The sequence below is a fragment of the Pipistrellus hanaki genome (genome assembly GCF_964339955.1).
Source record: "Pipistrellus hanaki genome assembly, chromosome: 1".
In the NCBI taxonomy this organism is placed as follows: domain Eukaryota; kingdom Metazoa; phylum Chordata; class Mammalia; order Chiroptera; family Vespertilionidae; genus Pipistrellus; species Pipistrellus hanaki.
The window spans coordinates 35,159,162-35,179,014 of record NC_140503.1 but is presented as its reverse complement, the minus strand read 5'-3'; the positions used below and the strand labels follow the sequence as shown (position 1 = coordinate 35,179,014).

Sequence of the window (19,853 nt, the reverse complement as noted above, 5' to 3'; positions counted from 1 at the left end):
TTAGGGTGACAAGTGGTATACTGTGTGGTTGTGTGATTGTGTAAACATAAATAGAAATAATTGTGGGGATAATTGAATTAAAAATCTATTTGGCTAGCTCTAGAAGTTATAGAATTGTAGAGATTTTTGGGCCTTCCAGAGAAAAAAAGAAGCAGCTAGAGTAAAAATGAGAAGCTACTTTATTTTGTAGCAAGCTATTTTTCCCTAGAAAATAAAAGTATGTTCTGCTTATGTATCTTTGAAAAAGGCAATAAGAACAGAAAACTCATCTTTGACAAAAGAAGTTCAAGACTTAAAGGCAAAGCAAAATGATCAGGTAAGGAATTTAATAGATTCTGCAACCATTTTCTTTAAAACAATGGAAATGCCTGTTACATTCAAATGTAGCCATTCTGTTGTTTGTCTGTTCCTTCTCCAAAGTGGAATTTGTCAATTGTAGTGTTTTGTGACTGATTAGTGATTTGATTATCAGTAATAGAGTCAGCAATTTTATTGGATGCTGACTTTATACCAAGTACGAGGTAGAGTACTCCAGATAGGAGGTCATTACTTTTTGTGACAGGATAAAAGGGTTGAGTATACAAAAAGAAAGTGAGACTATAAATCATGGGTGGGGAACCTTTTTTCTGACAAGGGCCATTTGGATATATATAACATAATTTGAGGGTCATACAAAATTATCAACTTAAAAATTAGCCTACTAGATTTGTTCAAATATTTAATTAACTCACCCCTAATGCCTTGGCAGGGCCAGACCAAATGATTTCTCGGGCTCTCTATGGCCCTCAGGCCGGATGTTTCCCACCCTGCTCTAAATAATAGTAGAAGGGGTTACCTGATTAGGTAATTTTTTAAGTCTATTTCCTCTTATCTGGTTAAAATTATTCAATAATTTTAACATTTATGTGTTGATTTTTCTTTTGGCGTATACTTAGCCTTAAAGCTGCTTACTTTCAATGTGCTTTTCATTTTCATAATTATGTTAAAATCTAGTAAAAATTGATTCTTGGGTTTACTTTCTTATTTGGATTTTGGTATAGTGGAAAATTTAAGGGTAACATACTTTTCTATTTCTGACCTATTTGTATTTTGAGCAAATTACTAACTTAGGATGCCTTCTTATTTCCAGGTTTCTTTTGCATCTCTAGTTGAAGAACTTAAGAAAGTGTAAGTGGTGACATATTAAACTGGTCTTCCTCTTTTAGACCATTGGTTAGTCCTGATAAATCTTGTTTTATTGTGTATGTGTGTTTAACTTTCACTCTAGAATTTTTTTATTGATCGGATAAGTTGTAATTTCCCTGGTACAACATGATTGTTAAAAAATGTATTTTCATAATTGTTCCCATTTATTTTCTTAACTTACAGCATTACATTGTTAATTTTCTGTTTCTGTGGTAGGAACTATTAAAGAATAGGTTTTATTAGAAGGGGAGATACGTTCCTTGCTTGTCTCCTTTCTGAGATGTCTATAAAGTTTGATGTCATAATTGCGTATAAGTTGTATCAGAGCTTTTGCAGCCCTAAGAGCCAATATTATTTAGAGGAACTTGATTCTCTTGCTATTCTTCAGGGTACACCTCATAATCTCTGTGTACTTCTGAAACATGTCACTAGCTTCTCCTAATGTGCATAGGCTTCAGCCACTTGATGGTTGCTGATTATTTCTCACTTAGAAAGAGCTTTAAGTATTATTTCCCCTTCCGTCTGATACGTTGCTATTTTACTCAAATTCATTTGTTGAGCTTATTCATGATTTGGTGCAATTCTTAGTTGGTGATGGTTTCTATTCAAATTTAATACTCCATTTCTTTATCTAAGAATTCATGAAAAAGATGGAAAGATCAAGTCTGTGGAAGAGCTTCTGGAAGCTGAACTTCTCAAAGTTGCTAATAAGGAGAAAACTATTCAGGTATTGGAAATGAGAAAACTGTGCTTGTCTATTTGTTTATCAACTTTAATGAATATCACGTAATTTCATATGTTTGTCTGTACATTGCATTTTATGTCAATTTCTGTGTTTCCATTGTCCAATCTTGTCTGTTTTATCATTGTCAAGGATTTGAAACAGGAATTAGAGGCTCTAAAAGAAGAAATAGGAAATATCCAGCTTGAAAAGGCTCAACAGGTAACAATCCCAGAGCCATAGCATGACAGATTTGTTAGTGTGTGTGTATTTATGAGCTACTTGGTTTTCTTCTTGTTAATTGGAAAAATCTTTTAGTAGTGTAATGTAAGTATACTGGGTAATGTGCTTTTTATTGTTTTTGCCTGATTTGAGATATTTAATCAATGAGTCTTCAAACTGTTAAAGATTCCTTTTCAGAAAGTTTTCTGTATTAATGTTTCACCTTAATTTTTTAACTTAATACATGAAGCACTTTTTTCTTAACTGCATGGACTGTAATGTTTTGTTATAGAATATGTATTGCTCAACCTTTGTCTTTAGAGCAAAGTACAGATTTCATATTTCGGAGGTAAAAATGGTTACTGGAAATAGATGGGTTTTGGTGAATTTGATCCAATAAGGCTTCATTGAAAAAATGGTGAGGCTCTATGGAAGAGATTCCAGTAGATTGATTCAACAGTATTTTTTGAGTTCCTCCTACTTGTCAAAAGAATATGTTAATGATTGAAGATAATATGTTGAAGGAAATGGGGTATGATGAAAATATAAAACTCCTCTAAATATAGATTGAGAGATCAGGAAAGTTTCCTCCTGAGGAATTGTTATCTAAGCCAAACTCTGAAGGGGCTATGGGGAATAAAAGGTACTATAGAACTGTGTCTGATAAGAAAATGAGATTAAAGAAGGACACTATAGAATGCTGTTGAATAGTTGGCTTGAAGACCTAGAAAGAAGAGCTCTGATTAGGTAGGGAGGTATGTGGATAATTTAATGTTCTAATTTTCACAATTACAGAAATATCACATTATTTAGAGTTAGTTATTCATAACTGTATTCCTTGTCACCACCTGCCTGCCTACTTTACATTTTTAATTTGTTACTCTTACTATGTCATTTGAATCAGATGATAAAATCAAAATGCATCTTATTTTGGCATGAATAATTCAACTGGGATCTTTGTAATTTAGAGCGTATCTGTGTTTATCATAAAGCTATCATAAGGTAAGTTGAAAGGATTATGAATGCTTTTTCTCTGCTTTTTTCTTTGTGTTTCAGTTATCTATCACTTCTCAAGTTCAGGAGCTTCAGAACTTGTAAGTACCATTTCTTTAATTTATCTTTAATATTTCTTTTCAACAAGTTAAATATAATTATAACAAAAGTTGTAGCTTCTTTTTAATTGATTTTAAGTACTACTTTAGGGCAGCGTTTTTCAACCGCTGTTCCGCGGCACACTAGTGTGCCGCGAGATGTTGCCTGGTGTGCCGTAGGTGCAGACAAGACAAGAATTTTATAATTTTTCACTATTTTGTTTACTTAATATTTCATAATAAAGTAATTATAAAATACTTTCTTTGTGTTTATTTGATTCCTATTCAAGAGAATTACTTTATATATAGTCAATATAGGCACAGAGTTAAATTTTTTAACATTTTCTAATGGTGGTGTGCCTCGTGATTTTTTTCATGAAACAAGTGTGCCTTTGCCCAAAAAAGGTTGAAAAACACTGCTTTAGGGAATATCAAATTATACCTCAAAAAAACCGTAAGATCTTAAGTTTTCATTAGGATTTAACCTATAGGTTTTTTTGTTTGGTTTTATTTTTTAATGGGAATGGGGATATAGTGGAAAGTTTTATTTTTTTTTATGATTTATAACCTTAATATGACCTTAAATTGAGATTATCTTCTTTGCCCATTTTCATAGCCACTGTGGAACTGGCTATATATTTCAAAACCAAACCACTTGTAATAAGCCATATAAATTTGCTGGTATTGACGTAAATAGCATGATATGGAGTGGGACTACAGCTATCCTAGTTTAGTCAATATCTGGATCTTCAATGATAGATGGGTTTAATCATCCTATGCTTTTTAATATGTTATCTCCAAAATCTTGCATGCTTAATTTTTAATTTATTTAAATTAGCTTGGGGTATAAATATAACCTAAAATATATCTTTCCCAGTCTCCATTATTTTTGCTTTGTATAGTCTTGTAACATTTTCATTAATAGTTCTTCTTAACTTACTGTCAGATTAAAAGGAAAGGAGGAACAGATGAATACCTTGAAGACTGTTTTAGAAGAAAAGGAGAAAGATCTATCCAATAGTGGGAAATGGTTACAGGTGAGAAGATAAAGACAAAGAAAACATCTTTTTTATACTTGAATATTAGTTCAATTCATACCTATTCTTTTTCAGGATCTTCAAGAAGAAAATGAATCTTTAAAAGCTCATGTTCAGGAGATAGCACAACATAACTTGAAAGAGGTATAGTATAAGTAGACAATCAGAATATTACATAAAAATGAACAGTTTTTATTTTACTATATTAGAAAGCAAAGAAGGTAATCTGTTCTCTGAACTTATTTGCTTAAAAATTATTGTAAAACTCATAGACACAGAACAACAGTATGGTTACCAGAGGGAAGGGGATTATAAAGAGTAAAAGGAGTTAAATATATGGTGAAGGAAGAAGATTTGACTTTGGGTAGTGGGCACACAATGCAATTACAGATGATGGGTCATAGAACTACACAGTCAACACCTCTGTAACCTTATTAACTAATGTCACCCCAATAAATTTAATATTTAAAAAGTTGGTAGGGTTTATGACATTACTGATGTGGAGTCAGAATGTTACTTAATTTAGTATTGATTAATATAGATGTGTTTTTAATCTTTAAACAAAAATTACATATCAAACACATGTAGGGAAGTAACATACCATTGGGATCAAGAGATTGGTATGGATTAGAAACTCAGATCATTCCCTGTGTCCTTAGACAACTTTCTTAGTCTCTGTTTTGCTTATTCTCTAATCCTTTAAAGAAATGGATATTAAAAATTAAGTTAGAGCTTTGTAATTTTTAATAAATTATTTTGTAAACTTAAAATTACTTTAGAAATCTGTTAAAAAAATAAAAGCAAAATCTAAGGGGGAAAATTAAAGAAAACTCATTCTGTCTTTTATATTTACCACATATAATTATGTTTTCATTTTATTGGTGAAGTATTTTATAGTGCCTGATCTTTTTGATGTTAGAATTGAAAATGTGAATCTGTTTCTTAGGCCTGTTCTGCCTCACGGCATGAAGAACTTGAGACTGTGTAAGTATCTTTTTAGCCAACATTTAAAGAGAAAGTTTTCATTATTTTTCAGAATGTGCTTGAATATTATAACGAGTTTCTTTTAAATCATTAACTTTCTGGTTAAATAGGAATTGTAGTTCAGAGGCAAATAAGCGGAGTCTCTGTTTGGTATATTAAAATATGGGCTCTTTAGAAGAGGGAACTCTTGTAACACTGCTATGGGAATGCAGATTGGTGCAGCCACTGTGGAAAACAGTATGAAGGTTCCTCATAACATTAAAAAGGGATCTGCTGTTTCACCCAGCGATCCCACTTCTGGGAATATATCCCTGTATTCATAGGAGCGTTATTCACAATAGTTAAGATCTGGAAGTAGCCCAAGTACTCATCAGTATATGAGTGGATAAGAAAGCTATGGTACATGTATATCAGGGAATACTATATGGTTGTGAAGAAGAAATATCTCTTACCCTTTAAGATAGTATGGAGGGACTTGGAGAGTATTATGAAGACAAATATTATGTGATCCTCACTCTTATGTGGAATCTAATGAACAAAATAAATTGATGAACAAAATAGGTCCAGAGTATGGATGCAAGGAACAGAATAACAGACCTTGGGGGTTAGGAATGGAGGAGAGTGAGGAGGAGGGGATAGGAAGAAGTTAACCAAAGAACATACTATATAATAAACGCCTAATAAGCTAAGAGTCCGTTCATTTGTTCAACCAATCAAAGCGTAATATGCTAATGATATACTAAGGCTGCTCAGCCACTCGCTATGATGTGCACTGATCACCAGGGGGCAGTTGACTGGTTGACCAGTTGCTATGACATGCACTGACCACCTGGGGACAGATGCTCCGACTGGTAGGTTAGCTTGCTGCTGGGGTTTGGCCGGGTTGGGACTGAGCAAGACAGGCAGGACATGCCCTGGAGCCCTCCCATGGTCTTTCCCTTTTTGGCCAACCTCCCGCGTCCCTTCTGGCCCCAATTATGCACTGGTGGGAGTCCTTTGGCCTGGCCTGCACCCTTGTACAATCTGGAACTCCTCAGGGGATGTCAGAGAGCTGGTTTCGGCCTGATCCAGCAGGCCGGCCGAGGGACCCCACTGGTGCACAAATTCCTGCACTGGGCCTCTAGTATATGCATCACCCATGAGCATGCATAATAGCATGGGAAAGGTTGGGTGGGGTGGTGGTTGGGTAGAGGGTGCAAAAAAGGAGAAAATGGAAGTCATCTATAATATTAACAACAATAAAAAAAAAAGAATAAGTAAAAACTAAATAAACATGGGCCCTTTAAATATTTTCAGATACCTGGAGACTTTATCTTTTCACAGCCCTTCAAATTATAATTTTCTGGAATACTCTTTCTGCTTAGTATTAACTGGTGTTAAGTTTGTTGTTGTTTTTTAAACAAAGTATGCAATTATTGTAAAGAGAGGTAAGAATTATTTCAAATTAAGATTATTTTAGTATTTGAAAGAATAATATGTTTTAATTAACCAGATAATTTTAATCATAACTTGATAATAAATATTGACTCTTTCTATAAAACTTGCTTATTGGGGAAAATGGTATCTATCTATTGTCATCAGTATGCCCTGAAGAATAATAAAAATATTGAATCTGTTTTATCTTATGAAATTTTTTAGCTTATAAAGTTTGTTATCTTAAACTGAATCAGTTTACAGTGGTGAGAAGGGTACCTGGACTTTATCTTTTTGGTTCCCTATAGAATTCCCTTTAAGAGATTTTGTTTTGTTGTTATGTCATCAGTGGGTTGTATTAGGGAGAACCAGATGAAATTATGTGTAGCATTTCTCTAGTACAAAGGGTTGGGAATAAAGTTTTAGGGCCAAATAATTATGGCTTTTCTTTTAGATTTTTCTCCTAGATAAAGCCATACTTGCCTAAGAACTGTTAAATATAAAATAAATTGTGTTAGGAATTTGAGTTGAGTAATTCTGGAAATAATTATCTTTTAAAACAAATTTATAAGTTGGTGTAATATGGGAAGAAAGCTGGTAGGCATTGTTTCTGCTATCTTTTTTTTTTATCTTATATGTGTTATTGGAGTCTACTTATTCTTTTTTATGTGTATAACTAAATATAAGGTGTTTGTAAAAATTCTAGGTTGAAAGAAAAGGAAAATGAAATGAAGAGAGTGGAAAGTATGCTAAAAGAGAGGGAGAGTGATCTTTCTAGCAAAACAAAGCTGCTACAGGTGAATGTTTAATCATTGTATGAATTATGTATATTTTTTAAATACAATTTTAACTACTACAGAAGAAAACAGAATACAGAATGACCCTCCCTCCCACACAGCTGCTGGGTCCCATTTCTCAAAGATGACTTACTTTATTCATTTGTATATCTTTTGAGAACATTCCATGCCTATGTATGTATACTTAATTGTCTTCCATATTTAACCATTCATACTTTTGTTTACTCCCCATCCTCATTTAATAATGTTTTTGAGATCTTTTCACATAAACACTTTTCTGTCTTTAATTTTTAATGGCTTCATGGTATTTTTTTATATAATTTTATCATCCTAGTTTATGGATACCTAGATTATTTACAGTTTCTTGTTACAGCAGTTCTACAGTGAATATCCTTGTTACAGCAATTCAGTGAATATTCATTCTTGCACACACATTTTCAATACTTTTGTTAGTATATCTCTACCTAAAATTCCTAGAAATGAAATTTGGGATCAAAGAATTATGCGGAGTTGTTTTTCTCCTTTCTGAAAGTGATAGTTGAAATAGAAAAATCAGTGTATCCTTACCCTAATATAGTTAATATTGAAAGTACTTACAAAACATTCATTTGAAGTGATAGCATCCTGCATTGTCTTTCACTACTCCTGTTCAATTTCATGCTCAAATGGTTGGTTTTGTCAGGTTCCTCCTTCCTTCCAAGTAGATTAATTTTAAATTTGTTTGATAATACTAAATCATCCTCCAAAAGTATTTTTACTGATCTACCTTCCTACCCTGCTTCCCCGAAAATAAGACAGTGTCTTATATTAATTATTTCTCCCAAAGTTGCGCTAGGTCTTATTTTCAGGGGATGTCTTATCTTTCCATGCGCTACGTCTTATTTTCGGAGGTCTTATTTTCGGGGAAACACGGTACCAACTGAGGGTTGTTTTCTTTTTATCCTCCAACAGTGACAAAGATAAAAACCTTTGGTATGGTGCTTGATCTTGGTCAGATTGTTTTAATTTGCATTTGATTGTGTGAGATGTTAAGCACTCTTCCTTTGTATATGAATCTGCGTTTAATTTTTTCTACATTTTTTCTCCATGTTAACTTTTTCTTACTAACTTATGATCCCTTTCAACATATAAGGGAAATTAATCTTGTCATATGTGAGGTGAATTGTTCTAAGTTTTTATTTTGTGTTTTTTTCCCCCTTCTTTTTTGGAAATTTAAAACTTTTATGTACTCCAGTATAAGTAATTTTTTTAGTTTCAGGTCTTGGGATGAAAAGTATCTCTCATGCTATGATCATAAAAGTACCTTTACATGTTTCTTTTAATACATTTATGATTATATTTTTGTTGAAATGTTTTATTCATATGTAATCTTTCTGAGCAAGTTATGAGTATAACATTTCAACTTAAAAAAAAGAAGGCTAGCTGCATTGTTCAATAATCCATGATGATTATTTTAATGTATTAGTTCTGCCCCTGAGGGGACATTTAGCAATATATAGAGACAACTTTTATTTGCCACAGCTGGTGGAGTGCTATACCTAGTGAATGGAGACCATGGATAAAGCTAATCATGCTACAGTACATGGGACAGCCTCTCGCGACAAAATAACAGCTAGCCTAAAATATCACTAGAATTTGTCCTATTGGTTTAAAATGTTACTCTATACTAAATTCTTACAGGTATTTGGCTCTGTTTTTGGATCTGATTTTCTTCATTGAGACATAACCACTTTCAGACTCTTACTAAATAATATAATTATTTTCATTTTATAATTAAGGCTTATTATGCCCCTTTAAAATTATTACTATTTTAGAATTTTCCTGGTTTCAAAGTAAAAATAAAACTCTCTATCCAGTTATTAATGTTTACTTTTTGTTTAAATAGGAGGTACAAGACAAGAACAATTTGTTTAAATCCCAAATTGAACAGCTGAAGCAACAGAACTACCACCAGGTAGGTACTATGAGATGGCTTGCCTTATATTTATGTGGTGAAAAATTATGTAACCCATGATGTGCTGGGTAATATTCTTACCAATTTGTCTTTTCATTGAGAACTAGAGGCCTTGTGCACATAATTCGTGCCCGGGGGTGAGGGGTGTGTCCCTCAGCCCAGCTTGCACCCTCTCCAATCTGGGACTGCTTGATGGATGTCCGACTGCCCATTTAGGCCTGATTCTACTGGTAGAATCTGTCACAATCCAGGACTGCTCACTCCCGACTGCTCGCCTGTCTGCCTTCTGCCTGCCTGCCTAATTGATGACTAACTGCTCCCCTGCTAGCCTGATTGCCCCTGACTGCCCTCCCCTGCTGGCCTGGTCACCCCTAACTGCTCTCCCCTATAGGCCTGGGTCCCTCCTAATTGCCCTTCTCTGCAGGCCCAGTCATCTCCAACTTCCTCCTCTGCTGGCCTGGTTACACCTAACTGCCTTCCCCTGCAGGCTTGATCGCCCCCAACTGCCCTCCCTATAGGCCTGGTCCCTCCCAACTGCCAGCAGATCTTGTGGTGGCCATCTTGTGTCTACATGGGGGCCGTCATCCTGTGTGTTGGAATGGTGGTTAATTTACATATTACTCTTCTATTAGATTGGATAGAGGCCTGGTACACTGGTGGGGGCTGGCTGGTTTGCCCTGAAGGGTGTCCCAAATCAGGGTGGGGGTTCCCTTGCAGTGTGGGGTGGCCTGGGTAAGGGGCCTATGTTGGTTTGCAGGCCAGCCATGCCCCCTGGTGACCCAAGCCGGGTCCCTGAGTATCTGGGATTTATTTATCTTCTGTAATTGAAACTTTGTAGCCTTGAGCAGAGGCCAGGGCTCCGAGAGCTTGGCTTCTTCCATTGCCAGGGAAACCCAAGCTTTCTGCTCCCTCCGTGGCTGCAGCCATATTGGTTGGGTTAATTTGCATACTCGCTCCTGATTGACTAATGGGTGTAGCAGAGGTATGGTAAATTTGCATATTAATCTTTTATTAGATAGGATAATATTTATAAGTTTTTATTTATAAGTGTTTTATCAAATTTCCTGAAAAAAAAAAGAAAGCAATTTGTATGCCATATTCAAGATAAAATCTATAAAGTACAGTGTATACACAAATAATGTGTATTCCACATCTGTTATGTATGGCTGTGCATTTTCAGATTTTCTAGAAGACCTTTTTTAGTAACTCAGTTTAAAATCCTATGAGTTCACTTTTAACTTACGTGTGTATACTCTACTACCCCTTAACCCCAAATGAAATGTCTGTAATTGGGGAAAAACAAAAATATGTAATATAAGTAGAGGCCTGGTGCACGAAATTTGTATATTGGGGGGAGGTGTCCCTCAGCCTCGCCTGCACCCTCTCCAGTCTGGGACACCCCCCCCCCCCCCCGGGGATGTCTAACTATGGGATCAGGTCTAAATCGGCAGTCAGACATCCCTCTCACAATCTGAGATTGCTGGCTTCTAACTGCTCGCCTGCCTGACTGCCTGCATGATTGTCCCTAATCACTTATGCCTGCCACCCTGATTGCTCCAAACCGCTCCCCTGCTGGTCTGATTGATGCCTAAGTGCTCCCCTGCTGACCAGATCTCATCCGCAACTGCCCTCTGCTGGCCTGATCTCGCTCCCAACTGCCCTTCCCTGCCAGCCTGGTTGCCCCCAACTACCCTCACCTGCCAGCCTAGTTGCCCCTAACTGCCCTCCCCTGTAGGCCTGGTCGCCCCTAATTGCCCTCCCCTGCAGGCCTGGTCCTCCCCAACCACTCTCCTTTGCGGGCCTAATCTCGCCCCCAAATGCCTTCCGCTGCTGGCCGGGTTGTCCCCAACTGCCTTCACCTGCCAGCCAGGTCACCCCTAATTGCCCTCCCCTGCAAGTCTGGTCCCTCCCAACTAACCTCCCCTGCCGGCCTGATCTTGCCTTCAACTGTCTCCCCCCACCCCTGATGGCCCCCAACTGCCCTCCCCTACTGGCCTGGTTGCTCCTAACTACTCTCCCCTGCAGGCATGGTTCCCCCCAACTACTCTCTCCTTCTGGCCTGATTGCTCATGAGGGCATCACGCCGGGCCACCTAGGCTTTTATTAGTATAGATCGTTTACCACTATTTAAATAACTTTTGAGATATAATTCTGCTTGGTTAAAATTTTAAAAAGATATTAACAAAATATTCTTTAATCTATGAATGTATATAAATAAACTAGAAAGTTTTTTCAGGGACAAAACAATTAGTTTCTGATGACAAGCTTATAGTAGTTTAGTTTGAGATATTGGAGTCATAAAGGAATAAATATCACATATGAAGGGATATATACCTTTACATATTATGTAAAATTAACTTTTGGTACATGCAAGTTAACTCTTCCTAATTTTTATTTTTACTTCATTTATGGTATTGTTTGACCTCGGGAACTTAGTACAATCAAATAGGAAATACACCAAACGAAAATTTGAAGGTATTAGCTCAGTGCTTTGCACCTACTAGGAAATTGATAAATTATTAAATGAAGAGTTTAAGCATGAAGTGACAATAAAAATTCTATTTAGGGCTCAGTACATTTTAAAAATTTGTATAGTTTTTATTAAAATTACTTGGAAACATATGGAATACATGGCATGTTTACCTTTGGTGTTGTCTTAATTTATGTCTAAAAAGTTAATTTTTAAAAATCTTCTGGAAAGCTGTGTTTTGAAATAACATTTAACTCTTTTTAATAGGCATCTTCTTTTCCCCCGCATGAAGAACTATTAAAAGTGTAAGTAATAATTTTGATTCTTAATTTGAGAATTGGTAACTTTTTATGTGCTAAGTAGTTATAAAACAAGCAATTTGCTGTCATTGCAAATGGTCACCAAATTTTTGCAGTTCTTGTTTGGATTATTTGAACTGCAGATCAGTAGAGTTTACCTGTGCCTTTGCTTTGGTACATTTAGCTAATGTACCTTTTTATAATATTTGGATTTCTTTGAACATTTTGTTGAAGGAAATTTTTATTTATTTTTTTGGGCATTCCAAAAGCATCCAGTAAAATAAACTATACTTTGAAGGCTTTTTAACTTAAATTTTGTCACTTATTCTATCATTATGGAATTGAATGATGAAAATTTAGTTTTGTTTATGCATAAAAAAAAAAAACCCCACACCCTTATCTATATGGTTGCTCTCTTCTGAGGAGACTTTTTTTTTTCTCTAAACTGAAATATATTTTTTTAAATTCTTGACCTGTACTTTTCTCTAAAGAGGCTATATTTAAGGTCATTTCAGATGCATTGGTATATTTCAAAACATTAAATGTCAAACACATTTATTATTAGGTGATATAACTAATCTAAATAATCATAAATCTATACAAATATAAATAAATATATATTAATTCTTTAAAAACAAAATTATCTCTTAGTTGGAGGACTATACAGAGACTGTGGGGACAGACCCAGAGCTCTAATTTGGCCAAATCCTTATATAGAGCTTTATTCTTAGGAAAGATCTATTTGTAATTTAAGTTTCTATTCAAGCTGCTGTCCACTATAACAGAATTGAATTGTGAGCCTTTGCCATTGCTTTCCACTAATTCATTAGATAGAACCAGAAAAACAGGAACCTCGAGACTGTTACAAAAATTGTAAGGGAACACCTACCTTACATTAACTGCATACTTTTATTGTGGGTTAGCCACTTTAATAAATTCACAACTGATTTTATTATCTTCTGGAAAAAAGTAATATTTAAGAGAGTGCTTCCACATCATTTTCACTCTTCTGGAAATATAGCAAATCATTGTTTTTGTGGACCTCGATTTAATGGACTTTGGATTTAAGGGATAAAAATTTCTGGTCCATATGTTATATATCTGAAAATTGACCTGGTTAATTTTAAAATGCTTTTAACCAAGATTTGCTTATAAATAAATTAACAGGTATTATTTTGGTTATTACTTCACTGTTATTTTTAACAAATTATAGCAAATAGGTCATGTGTTAGAGAAAACACTATAGTAACTTTGCCAACATAAATAAATATTACATTTCTACAATTATAGTCTACATATTTAAATCCAAAAGTCACCATAATTAACAGTGTTCAGCAAATGATTAGCACATGATCACACCTCATGGCACACAGGGACAGTCTGTTGCCCTGTGGTGAGACTTTCTGCAGCAGTTTTAACCCTGTAGCTGATGTTCCCACTTGTGCTAAGCCACACTCCAGCCCTGTGCATTTGTTTACATGTGACTGGTGAATTCATGCACTTACTAATATATATATCTCAACGTGAATCATCTCGCAATTTATTCATCGACCAGCTGACCGACCAACTGGCCGGTACATATGATGTGCACTGGCAATTTAAAAGTAAACGTTGACTTGCACATGTACGATACTTACAAAGCTCTCTCTCGTGCCAATTGCGTGTGTTTTAATTTTATAATACTATATTACATATACTATTTTGACATATGTTTTGCAGTAACCTAATTACCACATGAATCTTCTAATTAATTTTCTTTCAATGTGCATGAATTCATACATTGGGCTACTAATTCAGTATAAAATTAAAATTAGAGTAACACATAGAAAACTTTTCTGTGAAATTAAACTCTTCTTACATACTTAATTGTATCTAATTACACAAAGTTATCTACATAAGTAAAAACAGGTAAACTAATTTTTTGATTTTTAACATACACACTTGGAAAACCTACTAATGGACTTTGGCTTTAACGAACACCCCTGAATTATTGAGATTTTACTGCTACTTCATTAACTTACATAAAAATAGAGAGAACTACAACTGTAGCAGTTTATGTGTTCATGAATTATTTCTTTTTTTAAAAAATCCATATAACTTTTTTTTTTTTTTAATATATTTTATTGATTTTTCTTACAGAGAGGAAGGGAGAGGGATAGAGAGCTAGAAACGTCGATGAGAGAGAAACATCGACCAGCTGCCTCTTGCACACCCCCTACCGGGGATGTGCCCGCAACCAATGTACATGCCCTTGACCGGAATTGAACCTGGGACCCTTCAGTCCGCAGACCGAAGCTCTACCGTTGGGCCAAACCGGTTTCGGCATGAATTATTTCTTAGGGGATTGTTTAACACAAATGTCAGCATGTAGTAGTAGTGTAAAAATTTATTCATAGATGGCTTTCTGTGGTAATTAAGTTTAAGAATTTGGCCTGTTAAGTTAATGCGTTTTTTAAAGCACCATCTACCTGAGGTTTTTATTTTGTAGTAACAAATATTTTATTCACTGTTTACCCAAAATATTTCTGTGTATATTTATGTCTGGTTTAGAATTTCAGAAAGAGAGAAAGAAATCACTGGTCTCCGGAATGAGATCGATACTTTGAAGGATGCTGTTGAACACCAGAGGAAGAAAAACAATGTAAGCAAATCTTGATCAGAATACAGCTTTTCGTTTTATTTGTTCACTGAAATATCACATTTCAGAATGTTTTAAAATCTACTTTTACTTGAGATATTTTTCTTAGTCTTTTTAAGTACTATTTTGTGTATAGGTTTTTTGAGGAGAAGTATTGGGCTAATTTTATTGGAGAACAGACTTTTTAAAATGAATAAGTGAAAAGATCACTTTGTACATTTTTGAATATTATTTAAAATGTTGAAGCTATGATTATTACATCTTCTGATTAAAAATATTTTAAAAGTAAAATGCAGTTTGTTTTCTGTTAAATTTTTATTTGGGAAAATTATTTTTTCAAGTTCAACATTTTAAAATCAAAGCTATTTCCTCTTACTTTGAATGGGCTAGCTTTTTTGTAAACTAAAAGTAATGTCGGTATTCAAACCAAGTCATTTTAATAATTAACTGTATTCAAGCCTTCTGGAATTTTTCTTTTTTAACTGAGATAGTTCAAATTTTTGGAATTAATAAGCATGTTATCAAGGTCTCTTAGGACTCTAGAATACTTTTATGCTAAAATGGGAAGGGATAATGCCCTTAGAAATATAAATCTTAATATTTTTTATTAAATAGATAAAGAGTAAATTAAGATGATTTTTTAAACTTCTTTTTGACCAGAGGTGACAACTGTGAGATTACAAACATTTTTGGCAGAGAAGGAATTTTTTTTTTTTAAAATATATTTTATTGATTTTCCACAGAGATGAAGGGAAAGGGATAGAGAGCTAAAACGTCAATGAGAGAGAAACATCGACCAGCTGCCTCCTGCACACCCTACTGGGGATGTGCCTGCAACCAACGTATGTGCCCGCAACCAACATACATGCCCTTGACCGGAATCGAACCTGGGACTTTTCAGTCCGCAGACCGACGCTCTATCCACTGAGCCAAACCGATTTTGGCAAGAGAAGGAATTTTTGCACACAAAAGTATGATTGCTAAGTTGTAAGCAAGGTTACAAATGTTATTGAAAACTTGGGGTTATTGGTAATAAATCGATATGTGTTTTCTAGTGAAAATAAAACTTTTCAAAGTTTGCATTAATTTGTTAATTTAACAAGTTGAAATGTTCCTGCACCCCTGAGTTTGTCAAAATTAGGTATGTGAACTGCCCTTGTGTGTTTGTGTAATGTTACTAACAGCATTGCTTGGCCACAAAACCTGAATTAAATTGCCACTCTACTGCTAATATCCTAACTAGAGCATAGTAAATGCCATTCTAATGCAGCAGCGCTAGAGGCATTGATGTGTGTGAGAAAAGCCAGGATACTGGAGGCAAGCAGATTGCTAGTTCTGCCAATTCATTTGCAGTGTTCACTTGACCAAATTCCTAACCTACCTGAGCTGTGGATTCCCTGTCAATGCAGTGGGAATAAATACCTTTTAGGATTGTGAGAATTAATGAGAATTTCTGTGAAGCGCTAAGTGCAGTGTTGGGTACATAAGTAAGCATTCAATAAATGGTGATTATTGGCTTTTTATTTTTTGTTTTTTATCTCTTTGGATTTCTGAATCTGAACAAAGACTGACATATAGCAGATTGTCCTTTTCTGTACTTGCTAATAAAATGCTGTGAAATAGATCTTTCGGAGTTCAGTGTCCAATGACCTCTGTTTCTTTTCCAAGAGAATGTGTTTTATAGTTTTCCTGTCTCCTGGTTTGCCTGGATCGAGTAGCTCATACAGTTCATGTCAGGTTGCTTTATGGCATATATATTTGACCATGCCAAGAAAGATACAGAAGCACAGTGAGTTACTATGTCATTCCTAGGTAGACTTGAAATGTGTTAATTAAATTAAACATATTTAGAGAAAAAAAATGTTAGGCTGCAGTGTAATGTCCCATGAGTGATAGTGGGCCTTGTTTAAAAATCAAGCTTTTAGCAATTCTTGTGTATTTGCTCTGTCCTTAATCCTTTAATTTTAAATGCTTTCTTCTTTATCACATGTGCAAAGTAATTACTTTAAAGCTGGCGTATTTGACATGTATACTAAAACATGCAAAGTGGGCATCTTTGTTTTCTCATTCAAATTTCTAAACATTGCTTTTTATTTTTTTTGCTAATGTACATATTTTCCCATTGAAATAATTTTGCAGTAACCAGCATTTAAATGCAGTGCAAAATACTGATGAAATAAAAAGCAAAAATCTTTCAATAATGGATAAACTGAAATCATTCTCTCTGAAAATGATTAGGACCTTCGGGAGAAAAACTGGGAAGCAATGGAAGCATTGGCATCAACTGAAAAAATGCTGCAGGACAAAGTGAACAAGACTTCCAAGGTTGTAATGCTAACTCCTAGAAACAATCTGCTGAACAGAGAAAATCTGCAGCTTGTCTTGAAGTCAGACTAAAGCATTTAATTATACTGCATTTTTAATATATAATCTCCTTATCCATCCACATTTATCATTTCTGCCATCTCTGCTTTTTTTTCATCTACTCCTTGAAGCTTTAATTTTGGGCCTGCTGGTTTGTTGTGATTACCTGATTGTTGAGCTTTGGTGATTACTGCTTTAAGCTGAGGAATCTCGGGAGCCTATGCTGCCTCCCATGTAAGCCCTGTGAGACAGCGTGTGTCTCTTGAGTTAGCTAAGAAAACTTTGGTGAAAATTAAGCAAAAAAAACAAAAACAAAAACAAACAAAACACTAACTGAAATAATAAACATATTTGGATAACGAGGATGTACCTACAATGCACAGTGAACTTTCCTAGGTTCTTTGGGGCACACCAGGACAACTCAGACGAAGTGGAAAATAATAGAAGTCTTAAGTTCAGGGAAAGGATCACTTCTTGGTATATTATTGGGGATGGTTCCTTAAAAGAGGTAGAATTAAAATTAAAGTTTACATTTTGAAGTGGTGGACAGTAATCATGTATTATGTTCAGAATGGAATATTACTATAAAGGATAATTCTCTTGACCAGAATATGTATAATACTTTTTTTTTTTTTTTTTTTTTTTAAATATATTTTATTGATGTTTTACAGAGAGGAAGGGAGAGAGATAGAGAGTCAGAAACATCGATGAGAGAGAAACATCGACCAGCCGCCTCCTGCACATCCCCCATCAGGGATGTGCCCGCAGCCAACATACATGCCCTTGACCGGAATCGAACCTGGGACCTTTCAGTCCGCAGACAGACGCTCTACCACTGAGCCAAACCGGTTTCGGCTATAATACTCTTGAAGAATATCTCTCCCTGTCTTCAACGTGATAAAGGATATTCTTAAGTTCAGTTCCATGGGCTTAAGGATTTCTAATGAATTAAAATTAAGAAGTTGTTTTTAAAGATTGAAAGAAATGAATGTGCCAGTTCAGTCAGGCATTTTGAAAATTCTTTCCAAGAATAAATGTGGAACAGAAATAATGAATTTTATAGATGGGTTAATAAAGCTCATTAATTATGTGATTCAGTTCAACATTCTATAGGTATTTTGTGTGCCAAGGTAATCTGTTGAATTTTAAATGTAAGTCTTAGTGACATTTGAAGGACTTTTTTTTAGTAGAATTTTTATAAATTTTTAAGGATATATTTTTGTAGTTATAGTTCCTTTAATGTAATGGAAATTTACCTAAACTTGAGACTGCTGGCAGATACTGGGACCAAAGAAATTTAGGCCCAGGAATAGAAAAATCTAGGCCAGGGAGGACATTGTTTCATTGTGTGTGGTTGTAGTCAGTTCTATCAATAATGAGGGTGGTTGTTTTATAACTTTGTCTGTCACTATTAAGAGCTACCTTTTAGCTTTTGTTTTGATAATGAGACTGGGTATCTACAAAATACTAATCCTACATAATAAAACCCTAATATGCAAATTGACCGAATGGCAGAATGACCAGTTGCTATGATGTATACTGACCACTGGGGGCAGATGCTCAATTTAGTAGCTCCCCCTTGGTGGTCATTTTGCTCCCACAGGGGGAACGCCTCTCAGCCAGAAACCTGGCTCATGGCTGACAAGTGCAGCGGCAGCGGCAGAAGCCTCTCCCACCTCCACTGCAAGTGGGTGGTGAGGAGCAAAAGGTCCTGGACTGAGAATCCCAGGCTGTGAGGGGAATGTCTGACTGCCGGCTTAGGCCTGATCCCCTAGGGCCATGGTCAGCAAACTGCAGCTCGTAAGCCACATCTGGCTATTTGGCCCCTTGAGGGTGGCTCCTCCACAAAATACCACGGCTTGGGTGAGTCTATTTTGAAGAAGTGGCGTTAGAAGAATTTTTAAGTTTAAAAAATTTGGCTCTCAAAAGAAATTTTAATTATTGTACTGTTGTTATTTAGCTCTGTTGACTAATGAGTTTGCCAACCACTGCCCTAGGGGATTGAATCTATATGAACATCCCCAATGGGTTCTGGACTGTCAGAGGGTGCAGGCTGGTCTGAGGGACACTCTCCCCCCTCATTCCCCCTCCGCCCCCCCCCCCCCCACACACACACACACAAGTGCACAAGTTTTGTGCACCAGACTTCTAGTCCCTTAATAATCTTGCAAGAAGTTATATAGGCATTCTGGCATGTTATGATTCCAAAAGAAAGCTAGAGTTTATCCATGTTTCATGTGCTTGGTGATTAGTATAAGATTTTATCCACATTTCCAAACTCACCACCAAGTGTACGATGGCTTCTTGTGTAGCTAATAATCAACAGATAATAGAATTTACAGACTTTCTCTATTTTAATGGAATCTAGTCCTCAGCATAAGTGTAAAGTGATATTGATTGACCCAGAACCATAAGTCATGTTGTAAGGAGTATATATTCTTGAGTAGCTACTATAAATGTTAGATTCACATATAAGATACTTTATATATATATATATATATATATATATATATATATATATACATATATATATTAGACAAAGATAGTAAGGAAATTATAATGATTACTTTCAATTATTGGATATTTTTCAGGTGTTGCAGGGGAATGGAAATTGTATCTACAAACTACTTTGTTAAATGAAAACATTTTAGCTAGAATTAGTACAGATTAAAAGTAAT

General features: G+C 35.2%; 1 protein-coding gene across 6 annotated transcripts in view; it reads left to right on the top strand.

Moving 5' to 3' along the window:
- Positions 1-19,853, top strand: part of KTN1 (kinectin 1) — a 97,232-nt gene that overhangs the window by 51,285 nt on the left and 26,094 nt on the right. For 3 of the 6 annotated variants that reach the window (XM_084877391.1, XM_084877392.1, XM_084877390.1), the window contains exons 21-33: positions 248-316; positions 1,130-1,167; positions 1,822-1,912; positions 2,060-2,128; positions 3,185-3,222; positions 4,166-4,256; positions 4,332-4,400; positions 5,203-5,240; positions 7,360-7,450; positions 9,336-9,404; positions 12,142-12,179; positions 14,724-14,814; positions 17,050-17,136. In XM_084877391.1, coding sequence (XP_084733517.1) covers positions 248-316; positions 1,130-1,167; positions 1,822-1,912; positions 2,060-2,128; positions 3,185-3,222; positions 4,166-4,256; positions 4,332-4,400; positions 5,203-5,240; positions 7,360-7,450; positions 9,336-9,404; positions 12,142-12,179; positions 14,724-14,814; positions 17,050-17,136 — 879 coding nt within the window. The remainder of the gene's footprint in view (positions 1-247; positions 317-1,129; positions 1,168-1,821; positions 1,913-2,059; positions 2,129-3,184; positions 3,223-4,165; positions 4,257-4,331; positions 4,401-5,202; positions 5,241-7,359; positions 7,451-9,335; positions 9,405-12,141; positions 12,180-14,723; positions 14,815-17,049; positions 17,137-19,853) is intronic. The other 3 variants (XM_084877394.1, XM_084877395.1, XM_084877393.1) reach the window with 1 other exon arrangement.